The sequence below is a fragment of the Protobothrops mucrosquamatus genome, unplaced genomic scaffold (genome assembly GCF_001527695.2).
Source record: "Protobothrops mucrosquamatus isolate PMUCROS unplaced genomic scaffold, P.Mucros_1.0 scaffold890, whole genome shotgun sequence".
Classification (NCBI taxonomy): Eukaryota; Metazoa; Chordata; class Lepidosauria; order Squamata; family Viperidae; genus Protobothrops; species Protobothrops mucrosquamatus.
Genome location: NW_015387144.1, coordinates 190343 through 203444, shown reverse-complemented (window position 1 = coordinate 203444; position 13102 = coordinate 190343). Strand labels below are relative to the sequence as shown.

Here is a 13102-nt window from a genome sequence, read left to right as displayed (position 1 = left end):
TGGTGCTAAGCTCCCACCATTCATATTTATCCATTTTCAAAGCTGTATTTTGAATTGTAGGCATGTGCTTAATTAGTATACAAAAAAGCAACATACTCTGCCAAGATATTCAATGACTGTTTCCAATCAACACAGGTGTAATAGTCTAAATGTGATTTTGGCCATGGCACAACTGCTCTTGAAAAAGATGTAGTGGAAAGTAGTGATTCCATGAGCCCCCTAGAAGCCCCCAGTCTGTTTTATGCAGCCCCCAGTCTGTTTTATGCAATTCAAATTCAGCTGCAAATCACATATTTTCAACAATGACATTTTGCTGTTGGGAATACTGAATGGAATAAAATTGGTGTTCCAAGCCTTTCCAAAGAATGAACCTATTTTCCACAGCCCCTCTCCCAAAGCTGAATTTTGCTTTTGTCCCAACTCATCCAAAAAGAAAGTGAATGGGCCTGTATTTAATCTCAAAATCTATCCAAAGCATCGATCAAGTCTTCAGGACTGTTCTGATGCATATTAATTGAAAAATCCAGCATCAATTTGACACAGTATTGAAAAATTCCTTTGACTTAGTGGAGGAACACAAACTATTTCTCCATAGGATTGTTCTATTTATGAAATATAGGTGCTATTTTCTTGAAGAACTACTTTCTTGAAGCACCTGAATGGTTTCTACTGGACAAGCTGATTATGAGTCCTTCTAGATAGGAGGCCAAATCATATGGCTATCTCTTCTCATTTTTATATAGAACTAATAATTGTGTTCTGAAAGTCCAGCTTTATGCTTTCAGCACATTTAGAATGGATTTCAATAAGGCAGGATAGGGGAAGCTACCATGTGGCCCTCTAGATGTTTTTAAACTCTAATTCCCAATAGCCTACAACAGCATGATCAGTGGTGGGGAATGCTGGAAATTATACTCACCAATATCCAGAGCCCAGCCATTCCCTATCATGCATTTTAATAAACTCACAGGGTATGAGACCATTAGCTAACATATCATTGCTTCCTTGCTTGGATGCTGGCATTAGCTTAGCCTACTCTACTACTTAATGGTTGTAATTTCAGCAGCTAGGTTCACACACAGGTTTAACCATGACTATGAGGCCTCATGGCTGCATTTGGGTAATACGTTAAACTTGGTTAATTTTAACTTTGATTAATTTTTATGGCTTGGTTTTGAATACAAACCCAGCTCTTTTAGTTAACATTATGTCAATCTAAACCAGGGGTGTCAAACTGATGGCCCGTGGGCCGGATGCGTCATCTGGAAGCTGCACCCACTCCATTGCCGGCAATGGCAAAACCGTCCCAATACTTTGTGCAAAGTCACGTGACATCGTGAGTTTGACATGTCTGATCTAAACTATAGCTTAACTTGGAAATGAATCTCTTGTATTTTATTGTTGGCTTTGACTCCCTTTATTATTATACTAATGCTATTTTTCTTCTCTGGGTACATGTTGACCTCAGACTTGAAACATCATCCAGTCCAATTACTTAATAATACAAAAGTGGTGTTGCCACAGTATCCACTATAGAAAATCATCCACAAAACTGTTCTTAAAAATAATCATAGAGAACCTGCCACTTCAAAAAGCTTATATTATAGGAAATTCATGCCAGATATGCTCTAGTTCCTGCTTCATGAAAATATTGGTTTACACCTATTTGCAGAGCAACAGAGAAAAAATTTACTTCATCATCTACACATTTTTCAATCATCACAGTAAAAACAGTTACAGAAAAAAAGCTTGAATAAAACAAAATTCTATATTGGTTGATCATTAAACTGCAACTGCATTCAAGGCATTTCCCTGCTTTAATCATATTCTCTTCTCCACCTTTTCCCTTTTTTATAACAAATGGTGGCTTATTAAAACAGTATGTCAAAGGAACTGCATGTTACTGGTATAAACCAGTTCTTAAAGATATTTGCCAACCCTAGACACACCTTACCACGGAATCATTCTTCATTATTTAATAACCTGCCTCTGCCCCTTTACCTCTGAAGAAGTACCTGCGCAGAGCAGGTCCTGAGGCCCTGAGCCTAAATGAGGTATTTTCTCTCACCAGTGCTGCTTTGTGTGTCATGATTCACAGGAAGAACAGTGTGCTGCAGCTGCCAAAAAAGCCAACACAGTGCTGGGCTGCATTAACAGAGGGATAGAATCAAGATCACGTGAAGTATTAATACCACTTTACAATCCCTTGGTAAGGCCATACTTGGAATACTGCATCCAGTTTTGGTCACAATGTAAAAAAGATGCTGAGACTCTAGAAAGAGTACAGAGAAGACCAACAAAGATGGTTAGGGGACTGGAGGCTAAAACATATAAGGAACGGTTGGTGGAATTGGGTATGTCTAGTTTAATGAAGAGAAGGACGAGGGGGGACATGATAGCAGTGTTCCAATATCTCAGGGGCTGCCACAAAGAAGAGGGAGTCAAGCTATTTTCCAAAGCGCCTGGATGCAGGACAAGAAGCAATGGATGGAAACTAATCAAGGAGAGAAGCAACCTAGAACTAAGGAGAAACTTCCTGACAGTTAGAACAATTAACCAATGGAACAACCTGCCTCCAGAAACGGTGAATGCTCCAACACTGGAAGTTTTTAAGAAGAGACTGGACAGCCATTTATCCAAAATGGTGTAAGGTTTCCTGCCTGAGCAGGGGGTTGGACTCGATGACCTCCAAGGTCCCTTCCAACTTTATTATTATTAATATATTATTATTACTTTTATTGAACAATTTAGAACCATATTTCTCAATTTGGCAACCTGAAGATGTGTGAACGTCAACTTTTGTTGAAGTCCACACATCTTCAAGTTGCCAAAGTTGAGAAACACTGATCTAGGAAAATAAGTATATGTGGGATATGCACTTGCCTCAACTGCAGATACTGCAATATCCTTTGCCTCACCAATTTCTCAACAATATCTTTGCAAAGATGCATCTATAGTCATTTCCTAACAAAGAGGCTATCATATAAAAGACCCAATTTTCCAGGCTCATTAAAAGTTAAAATATTCATGACAGGTAAAATATACCACTCAGCTAATAAATTCCACGGAGCAGTCCTTTCCACATCAGGAACAATGTGACAAAGTATGGGCTGCCAAACATAGTCCTCAAAATGTAAAATCATAACATCAGTCTGGAGGGGTCCCTTGCTAAGTGCAAGAATCAGATTAAAATCTTCTGGATGTTTACAAGAATGCATCCATTGTGGCAGAGACCATCCTCCTGATAACTAGTTTCATGGTAAAATTACTCTGTTTGGAAGTTTTTCCTAATATTCAAATATAATCTGCCTTCCTGTAATTTAAACTTATCATTCCATGTGCTGAATTGGTAGAGAAGATTCTTGGCTTTTTTCACTGTGGCTCTCTTCAGATACTTGCAGAGTCATGTTCCTTCAATTTCCCTTCTTAATAACAAACAGATCCCTCAATCTTTCATCTGAAGATTTAATTTCTAGTCCCCTGATCAACTGCTTGCATTTTTCTGAATGTGTTCCAGTGTGTCTGAATTAAAGAGTGCTGCCTAGAACTGGAGACCATAATCACAGAGTAAACCAGAGTAAACCAGAGAATCAACCACACAGATTTTTAAAGGAAATAATATTTTGGGTCCCTTTTGTTCAGAATTCAGGCCCTAGTATATGAGGGAAACAGCACTGACCACTCTGATGTATATTCTCAGTTAGGATCTCTTTCCTACTGAGCCTGTCATTGGCATTCAAGTACTATTGGCTGTGGTGTTATTATTGTTCAGACTGGGAGAGATTTCTGTTTGAAAGTGTCTGTTTATTGACCTGATAGATTTGTTGTAAATAAATAAACTAAAGAAGACTTAAAAATTGTACTATGCATAGCCTAAAATTGCACTCTAGTTTGTTGTGGCCAAATAATAATAATAATAATAATAATAATAATGATGATGATGATGATGATGATGATGATGATGATGATGATGATGATGATGATGATGATGATGATAAAGTTGGAAGGGACCTTGGAGGTCATCTAGTCCAACCCCCTGCTCAGGCAGGAAACCCTATACCATTTTGGACAAATGGCTGTCCAGTTTCTTCTTAAAAACTTCCAGTGTTGGCACATTCACCGCTTCTGGAGGCAGGTTGTTCCACTGGTTAATTGTTCTCACTGTCAGGAAGTTTCTCCTTAGTTCTAGGTTGCTTCTCTCTTTGGTTAGCTTCCACCCGTTGCTCCTTGTCCTGCCTTCAGGCGCTTTGGAAAATAGCTTGACTCCCTCTTCTTTGTGGCAGCCCCTGAGATATTGGAACACTGCTATCATGTCCCCCCTCGTCCTTCTCTTCGTTAATATCAATATCATATTGATAACTGATCTTCAATTATCATTTCAAGTTTTTTTCACAACCACCATTAACCAAACATGTGATTTCTGCTTCCTAAAGTGAAAAGCTTTGCATCTGTCTATGAGTTTTCTAACTACCGTATTTATCTATCCCATCCAATGTTATGTTATTTGCTCATCCAAGTCATTAATAAATAATCTATCAATGTTGAATGGGGAACCTGACACATCTTAAGAAGTTTTCCCCTTCTGGTATGTTGGGCAACTTTAAATGATTATTGAACCAAATATCAATATCATTGAAATGTTACACTATCTAGGCCTGACTCAAATGCAATAGTAATCAGAATGTCATGGAGTACTTGTCAAATTCTTTAATATATCCCCTCTCACTATTACAATGACGAATCAAATTACTCCATCAAAAATGAAATAGGTTAGTTTGATAAGGCATTCTTGATTAACCCATGCTGATTTCTAATGATCATGACATTGTTTTCAAGATGCTCACAAAGCAACTGCTTTATGAATTTCTCTAGAATCCCAGTACCAATGTCAGACTTAACATTCTCATTCTGTTTCCTCTTGGTTGAAAATAGGGACATTTGTATTCCTGTAGTCACTGGGCAATTTATTCAGTCTCCAGGACTTCTCCAAGATAATGTTGATGCTTAGTCAAAACGCCTACCCTGCAATTCATCTAGTGCTGGACATTTCAATTCAAAATGAAGGAGTATTTCCCTAGGTAACCTGCTCCTATTCTGAGCCTTTATAGTTGTGTGATGGAATATATATTCTACGGTTGGTGGAAACTTTTTCTATGTTCTCGCTGAACAACTGATTCACTGATTTTGTCCTTAACAACTTTCACCAAACACTAAGGCGAGTTATAATCAGGAGTTTTTTTTAAAAAAGAGAATTGTTTTGTGATGTGTTTTTTTTCAAGAACAATTTCTAAGATTTTCCCCAAAAGTCATTGCTAATAATTTCCCTGTGGATGGAACCATGAGGGAACAATCTGGCTGAACAGGCTCCAGGGCTGGTCATCACCTGTTCGAGTTTCTCCCTCCCTCTTTTGCACTTTTGTACCTCTTTTTCTCTGCCCTAAATCTCCCTGTGTTCAGCCTACCCTGGAATATTTCATCCTAAATTCTAATGACAAACACACCCACAAAAATCCTGTATTTTTCCTTTCTTTCACTGGCAGCTTTGTTTTTGTTTTTACATATAACAATCCCTAACATAGAATTAGTTGGTGTAGATAATTTCTATCAAGTATTCCATCATAACTGTTACATCCTTTTTTAGACCAGTCATTATCAGTTCCGACCACCAAGTGAAGTTACAATTTTTAAAAATTGGATACTTACTACTTAATATATGCTTTGCTTAGAATAATGATCTTTCCTTACACAGACATGCATCGCTACCTTCCCCAATCCTTTTTGAAGCATTTGAAATCATTTTAATCACTCAAAGTAATGTAGTATTCCAGAAGAAGAGAGCATTTATAGCTCAGGGTCGAATGTGGAATTCTTGGTTCTCTCTGAGATTGGTGGTTTGCTCGCAAATGTTTCATTACCCAACTAGATAACATCATCAATCTAATTTAATGATGTCAACAAACTTAGCCACATCATTATTCATGTTGGTAGATTACTTCACTGAAGAAAGTTAAAAAAAACCCACCTCCATCTAAAAGTTGAACTTGAAGCTTTTTATTGTACAATTTACATAACTGTAAATTACCATTTATTGTCCATTTACATAAAAGGCATTGTAAATACAAATATATTTTAAGGTAGATATACTGAGTTTCCTTCGCTCTCTTCTAACAAAGACTTGGAATCCGGGGGGTCGATTAGGAGTAAATATTAATAAAGAAATTTACCGTTAACACGTAATAAAGTACATTATTTTTATATAAGATTTCTAAAGAAAGTTCTTTACAAAAAAAAAACACACACACATATGTCTGTAAAATCCATAGAACATGGGGTTTAAGAAGATTTCCATCTCAGCAGGGAGAACACCATATGGATAACATAAGTCAGTGTGACTGCATATGCAAAAACCTAGAAGAGAAGAGAAGAGCATTTAGCTTGGCAGTCACAGTTATGTGCTCTGGCAGTCATTTCCTAATTTTCTCCTGGCTTTTCCTAACCTTTTTGCAGAACAGCAGCCTTACAGTGCATCATTTTTTCTTGCCTTTGCTATTAATCTTCTGACCCAGCATAAAAACATTTTCTGTTTAGCCCCTCCTCTCTTTTTACTTTAGTACAATCGGCTTTTGGGATCATAGGCAGATTAATTGTATGCTGATTTTATACACACACACATTTTATACGCATAACTATCAGCCGATCCACCGCAATTGGATGGTATTACCATTGCAAAGTATTAACAAGTGCTTCTAGCTATGAGGGCTTGCTCTTCTAATGTCTGTGTAAGTTGTACATATATCCACTCTATCCATGTTGCTTTGCAGATGTACTCTAAGATTGTAATACTAAATATTATTAACATTTAAAGTTTAAGAGCACTTCTACACTACCAGACTCTCCATCTCCCAATATCTCTGATTCCAGGTTAAAATGTTCCCCAAATTTATCCAGACTATTTGAATACCTTTCACAGCCATATGCTAGGCCAGGGTTAGGCAACCTTGGCTCTTTTATGACTCGTGGACTTCAACTCCCAGAATTCCTGAGCCAGCCATGCTGGCTCAGGAATTCTGGGAGTTGAAGTCCACAAGTCATAAAAGAGCCAAGGTTGCCTACCCCTGTGCTAGGCTCATGGACACATTGGTGTGTTTGGGAGTTCACAGAGAATCAGAAGCTAATCAGTGCTTGTCTTTCCGGCTGATCTTCTACTCACAGACTTGCTTTTGTAAGAATAAAATTAAAGGAGACCCAGAGGATAAACTGCCTTGAGATCTTAGAGAAAGTCTAACTTTAATAATTAATTCATAACATAATAGGCTGTATTGCAATAGCAAACCACTGGTCACAAAGTTATATCATCACCAGGGGTCTTATGCCTGACATAGGGCTGGCGAGTCCCTAAATCTATTGCAGCATCCAATAACCTGAAAAGCAGAATTAAGTAGATATGACTATCTCACTGAAATGAATAGAACTTTGTTTAGTTTTAGCTGGCCACACTTTGGGGATTTTATGAGATTTGCCACAGGGCAAATGTTTATACTATACTAGTGAAATAAATGTGATACTCGGCTGAGTATCTTATCAAGAAACTTTAGAATCTGTATCAATTGGGATTCTCACTGGTATAATTTAGATGAGGAATTTCAGGTTATACAAGAGTGGACTCTCTTAAACATGTTCAATTGAATGAATATGTTAGAGGTGCCACAATCCCTATGTAAGTAGAATTTGTTATCAAGGCCAAAGTTGTGGTTCCTAAAAGTAACATGAGTTAATCAGCATCAGTAAGGAGCTGAGACAAAGGCAATGCACAGCAATAAAGATATAATAAAATAGTCCTGAAAATGTGCGTCTCGGGTATATTCATATTTAAAACGTCTGTTTGAGTTTTGGCGCTCTGCCTCTCTCCACTCGCCCCGCCCGCTGGGAGCATTCATTCTGCCGCATGCCTCATTGGCCAATGAGGATGAACTAACAACCACCTCTCCCCCGCACGAACAAGCGAATAGAGCAGTGATGGCGAACCTTTTAGAGACCGAGTGCCCAAACTGCAACCCAAAACCCACTTATGCATCGTCAGGTGCCGGGTGGGTGTGGCCCATTGGGTGGGCGTGGCTGCGGTGGTAACGGCAGACTGGGTGGAACTAAAAGGTTCCAACTAAATCAATTCCAACTTTGCAAGATCTTTTTTTTTCACGCGAGAAGTTGAAATTGACTGATTGAACCTTTTTATTTTTTTACATGGCGGTGGATGCCTAAAGCAAAAAGGTTTTATAAAACCCAGCTGATGGCGCAGGTGCCCACGGAGAGGGCTCTGAGTGCCGCCTCTGGCATCCGTGCCATAGCTTCGCCACCACTGGAATAGAGGATCACAACCTCTCATTAATGGATACATCATCACAGCAAGAGATAATGAGGAGGCAGACTGGACCCATGGACAGCAGGAGAGGACAGTTGACCAATGTGGATAGCGATGCTAGCACTAGAAAGGAACGACTGGCCGAGACGACTGCAGCGCAGACATAAATGTCAGATGAGCAGCGAGATGATTGCATGCGGCAGGACAAACGCTCCCAGCGGGCGGGGTGAGTGAAGAGAGGCAGAGCGCCAAAACTCAAACAGACATCAGCGAACCCAACAGAAATGATTACAAGAGGGTGGGGACCGAACAGACCCATAACACACTCATTAGCTAAACTACTGGCTTCACAGAGACTATAAGAACTTGTTCTCCAATCCTGGCTTACACTCTGATGATGTTAGCAGGGGTTGACAAAACCTCAGTTTTAATAATTTTTTTAGTCTTGGTGATCCATGTTTCTAGTTTTATCTATATAAATCTATTGCAATTCTTAATATATACTCTACTCTAATTCTTAATTGTTTGTTTTCCACAGTGACTTGTACTGTACTGTTATTGTATTTTTCAGAGGGTGAAGGAAGGGAAAAGTTATCCTTGACTTTTACTTTATACAATAATCCATTTATATTCTTGTAATTAACAGATTCACCCACACATACCTTAAAAGTACCTGGTTATGTTCACACTCTGTTTGAGCCATTTTAGTTAAAATTCTATCTATACACTCTTTTTCTCTATAGAGTCACCCGGAGATAAGGATGAACTCAATACATGATATAGACAGTTTTCTTTGGGATCTTGAATTAAGCCCCAATTATTTCCAAACCATGCCAAAGGGTGTTATATATTTGCCAAAGAATGAGCAGTTCTTAAATCACTAATGTCCATAATGTCAATTTCTTTTATAACTATATATGCCTATCATTTGAGGAGAACCATAATCCAGAGGCACAGCACATTCTGGTTTCAGAAAATTCCAGATTCAACCCTGAGAACTACAGGTAATCCATGAAAAAAAAAACTGTAGGTACGCAGATACTACTGGGATAAACACACAAATAAATGCACAAATAGCCTCACCCATTATAAAACATGTTTTTAACAAAATTCTTCATTGTAAGCAGAGCTGTCATCCAATCAGAAATAGCCTTATATCTGTTAGTCCATTAGTTGAATTTGCATATAAAGGTAAAAAATAGCTCTAAAGCAGCACCCAAGTATATGAGAAACTGGCAAGATGTTATTTTAAAACAGTACTTGTCTCTGACATTTTTATATTTTAATAATAAAATAAGAAATTGCTACAAAATTAATAAAAAAAATTGTACCCTAAAAAAAAAATCCAGTTCATCTTAATTTGTAAATTAAACCCATTCTCTTTCAGTTTCCCAGTGCATCTGGAAAGCAGCAGATTGAAGAAGACTGGCCTAATTAATGAATCATTTCAATTCTAGTTGAAGGTTATATACTCACCACAGCTGCTATATCTATTTGATACTCCTTGAACAAAGCAGGAAACTCCTTAAGCCCTATTGTAATGTAGGCTTGCAAAACTGCTGCACTCAAATAGAAAAGTGATGCAATTACCTGGTAGAAAGCATCCTGGGGGGGAAAAACATCAGAAAAAAAGTCTTAAGAACTCTGCAAATGTTGCTATTTATAGGACAGCCACCAACATTCCCCCATCACCCTTGTGCCACTATAAGCACCTAATATGAGCAGATAGTTTAGTTTGCATTTCTTTTCAACAATGACCATTTATAAAATGTTGTAACATCTGTAATTACTTTACCTACTTGTGCCAAGATGGCACATCAATACCCCAGCCTCCTTTTGCTTATGCAATGTTCTCAAGTTGTTGCCTTCTATTCATCTATAAGCCATACTGAATCAGCTTGAACTCAACTCAGAAAAATGCTAAGAAGAATGCTGTGGCTGAATAATTCACTATGCAAATGGTGACAATAGGAGAAATTTGTTTTCTGAGCTGCTATCTGAATTATTTCATTGATGGACTGCTGGCACAAGGTTGGTTTTAGTAAGTAGTGTTACAAGTGGCCAAAGCATGGTGAGCTTGATTATGAGGACTTCAAGAGTTAAATCCTATGCAAGTTAAAAATGAAAAATGTAGTAACAAAACTTATTGAACAACGATTTTAAAAATTATACTATTATTGAGTTTTGCTGCCTGTACATTGATGAAAATTCATAACTTATCTTGCTGTTATTGTATTTTTCAGAGGGTGAAGGAAGGCAAAAGAGGATCAGTTATCCTTGATTTAATACTAATCAACAGGGAAGATTTGCTTGAGGAAGTGGAAGTAGCAGAAAGAACAGGGAAAGCAACCATCTGATGTTGGAATTCTTGATTTTGACAGAAATGAAATGTGTCTCTTGGACTTTAGAAAAAGAAACCCTGAGCAACAATGAGTAGGATTTGATGGCAGGAAAAACTAATGGAAAAGAAGTTCAAGATGGGTGGGAATGCCTAAAAAAGAAATACTAAAAGCATAATAGCAATCAAGCAATTCCACTGGGTGAGGGGAAAAATAGAAGACAAATAAAAGAATATGGCTACTAAAAAAATATCGCAGAACTGAAAACAAAAAAGAATTCTTGGAGGAGTTGCAAAAAGGATCAGGTAACCGAAGGAGAGTATACAGGTTGGAAGTCTGGCAAGCTTAAAATTCAGGAAAAACTAAAAATTATTCTTATTTATTTGTTTGTTTGTTTGTTTGTTTTACATGCCATCCACCTCACTGATAAAGTCATTCTGGGAGGCTTACAAAATGGTAAAAAAGATAAATATAAAAGTTAAAATTAGTAAGACTTAAATAAGAACTAAAACCAAGGAACTGGATAACATGGGGGTGGGACCTTCTCTCTTATCCCTTCAATCACCTCCAGTGAAGAGCACCCCCATCAGGGCTCAAGCCAGTCAGCAAAACCAGGTTTTAAGGCTCTTGGGGAAGTTAATGAAAGATGTCAAAATAACAAAAATAGTTAGGGTTAGAATAAAATACAAAAGAAAAGAAAATAATGTGCATAATATATATTCACTGAAGACAACTAAATACTAGCAGATGATGTTTTATTTTTTCTGAACAAAAACAAATATTGCATGTATTTCAGCAGAAAATTGTGCAGAGCAAGACAAAGTTGAAGAATTGAATAATGAAACTGAAAAAAAATAGCCATGGAATATCCCCATAGTTGAGGAATTGCAACCTAGCACCTCAAAGAAATTAAGTAATGATCCAATCAATGCTTCATTTATTCACTTTGAGAAATCCTGGAGAACTGGTGAAATATCAGGTGTATGGAAAAGGAAAATATCGTCCTCATATTCAAAATTTGGAAAAAAGGAGGATTCTTTGACTATTATCATTCTAATACGATGTCTGGGGAGACTCTAGGAAAAGGCATAAAGTGATTGATCTGCAACAGAATGTAGCATAGATTTGATAAAAAAAACAAGTCTTGCTACACTATGTTTTTCAATCAGGTAGATTCCTTAATAGATAGTGACATATTTGAACTAGTTTCTTGGCAAGGTTTTTTGGAAATCATTTGCTATTGTCTCCTTTCTGGGCCTAATAGAGAGTGACTGGCCCAAAGTCAAGCCAGTGGATTTGTGCCATAGGCAGGAGTAGAATTTCTGGCCCAGTTCCTAGCCTGATGCCTTAACCACTATACCAAACTGGGTTTCATAGACATTATATTACTTGATTGGGCATACAATAAGGGCAATATGGCCTAACAATTACATGAATACGTAGATGATTCAAACATCTTATTTAAAAGGTCTCCATCAATTATTCTAAATTATATTGCAAAAAGGTACCAAGTGCAGTGCCATGAAGTTCACTCTTCAGTATTTGTCATGGCCCCCTCAGAGGCTGGTTCGGAGGAGGAGAAGGAGGAAGAGTTGGAGCTGGGACTGTCCGACAGGGAAGGCACACCAGGGGCTGAGGACAATGCTGTCCCGGGTCCCGCAGGCATTGGGGAGGTGGTCGACCAGATGGAGAGCTACCTGTACAGGGGAAGATCGGTACTAACCAGCAGTGGTGCTGATAGGGAGCCAATCTCCTCTGATGAGGAACAGCTGCCTGCTCCACTGATCCAAGGGCAAGGAGAGTGGAGCATAGGCAAGCCCAGAGAAGGGCTGCAAGGCTACTCGGGAGGAGGTTGCCCCATCCCTCCTCACAAGGAACACCTGGAGGGGAGTAACTTAAGGAGAAACCGTGGGGAGTTAGTCTCTGCCAGGAACAATTGTTTGCTTTGGTTTACACTCACCTGGCTTTTACTTGTTCCTGTTGCTATTTGCCTTGCCTCGCCTGGAAGGTTGCCCTTTGTATTTTGCCTAGGAGCTCACCCTTCTCTGGTGGCCTACGTTGGGCCTTTGCTTCACTGGGGATTTGGCAATGCTTCTTTTCTGTCTTGTGCCTTGACCTTGCCTGGTGGATTGGACTTGGAACCCTGGACCTTGTCCAGTGAGTGTGCTCCTACTCTGGGGGCTTTCTTGGTACTAGAGGGACTGTTGTTTGGGGGACTGAAGGTGGCTGCCTTCAGGGTAGCGTGAGGGTGGAGCCTTACCAGTTGTTGGAGGGCCATTGGCTGGAACATTGTTTAAAAGAAATAAAGAACTCTTTAGAGACCTGCATTGCCTTGACCACCTGGGCCATAACAGTATTTGACAGACAGAATGCATACCAATTTTTCAAATAACACTGAATTTTG

The 13102-nt window shown here is 38.6% G+C and overlaps 1 protein-coding gene across 1 annotated transcript in view; it reads right to left on the bottom strand.

Moving 5' to 3' along the window:
* Positions 1-6029: 6029 nt before the first annotated feature.
* LOC107290419 (myelin and lymphocyte protein) overlaps positions 6030-13102 on the bottom strand; it is a 29955-nt gene continuing 22882 nt past the window's right edge. Inside the window, exons 3-4 of the mRNA XM_015819297.1 lie at positions 9836-9964; positions 6030-6408 (exon numbers count right to left, since the gene is read on the bottom strand). Of these exons, the coding sequence (XP_015674783.1) occupies positions 6334-6408; positions 9836-9964 (204 nt within the window). The 3' untranslated portion in view covers positions 6030-6333. The remainder of the gene's footprint in view (positions 6409-9835; positions 9965-13102) is intronic.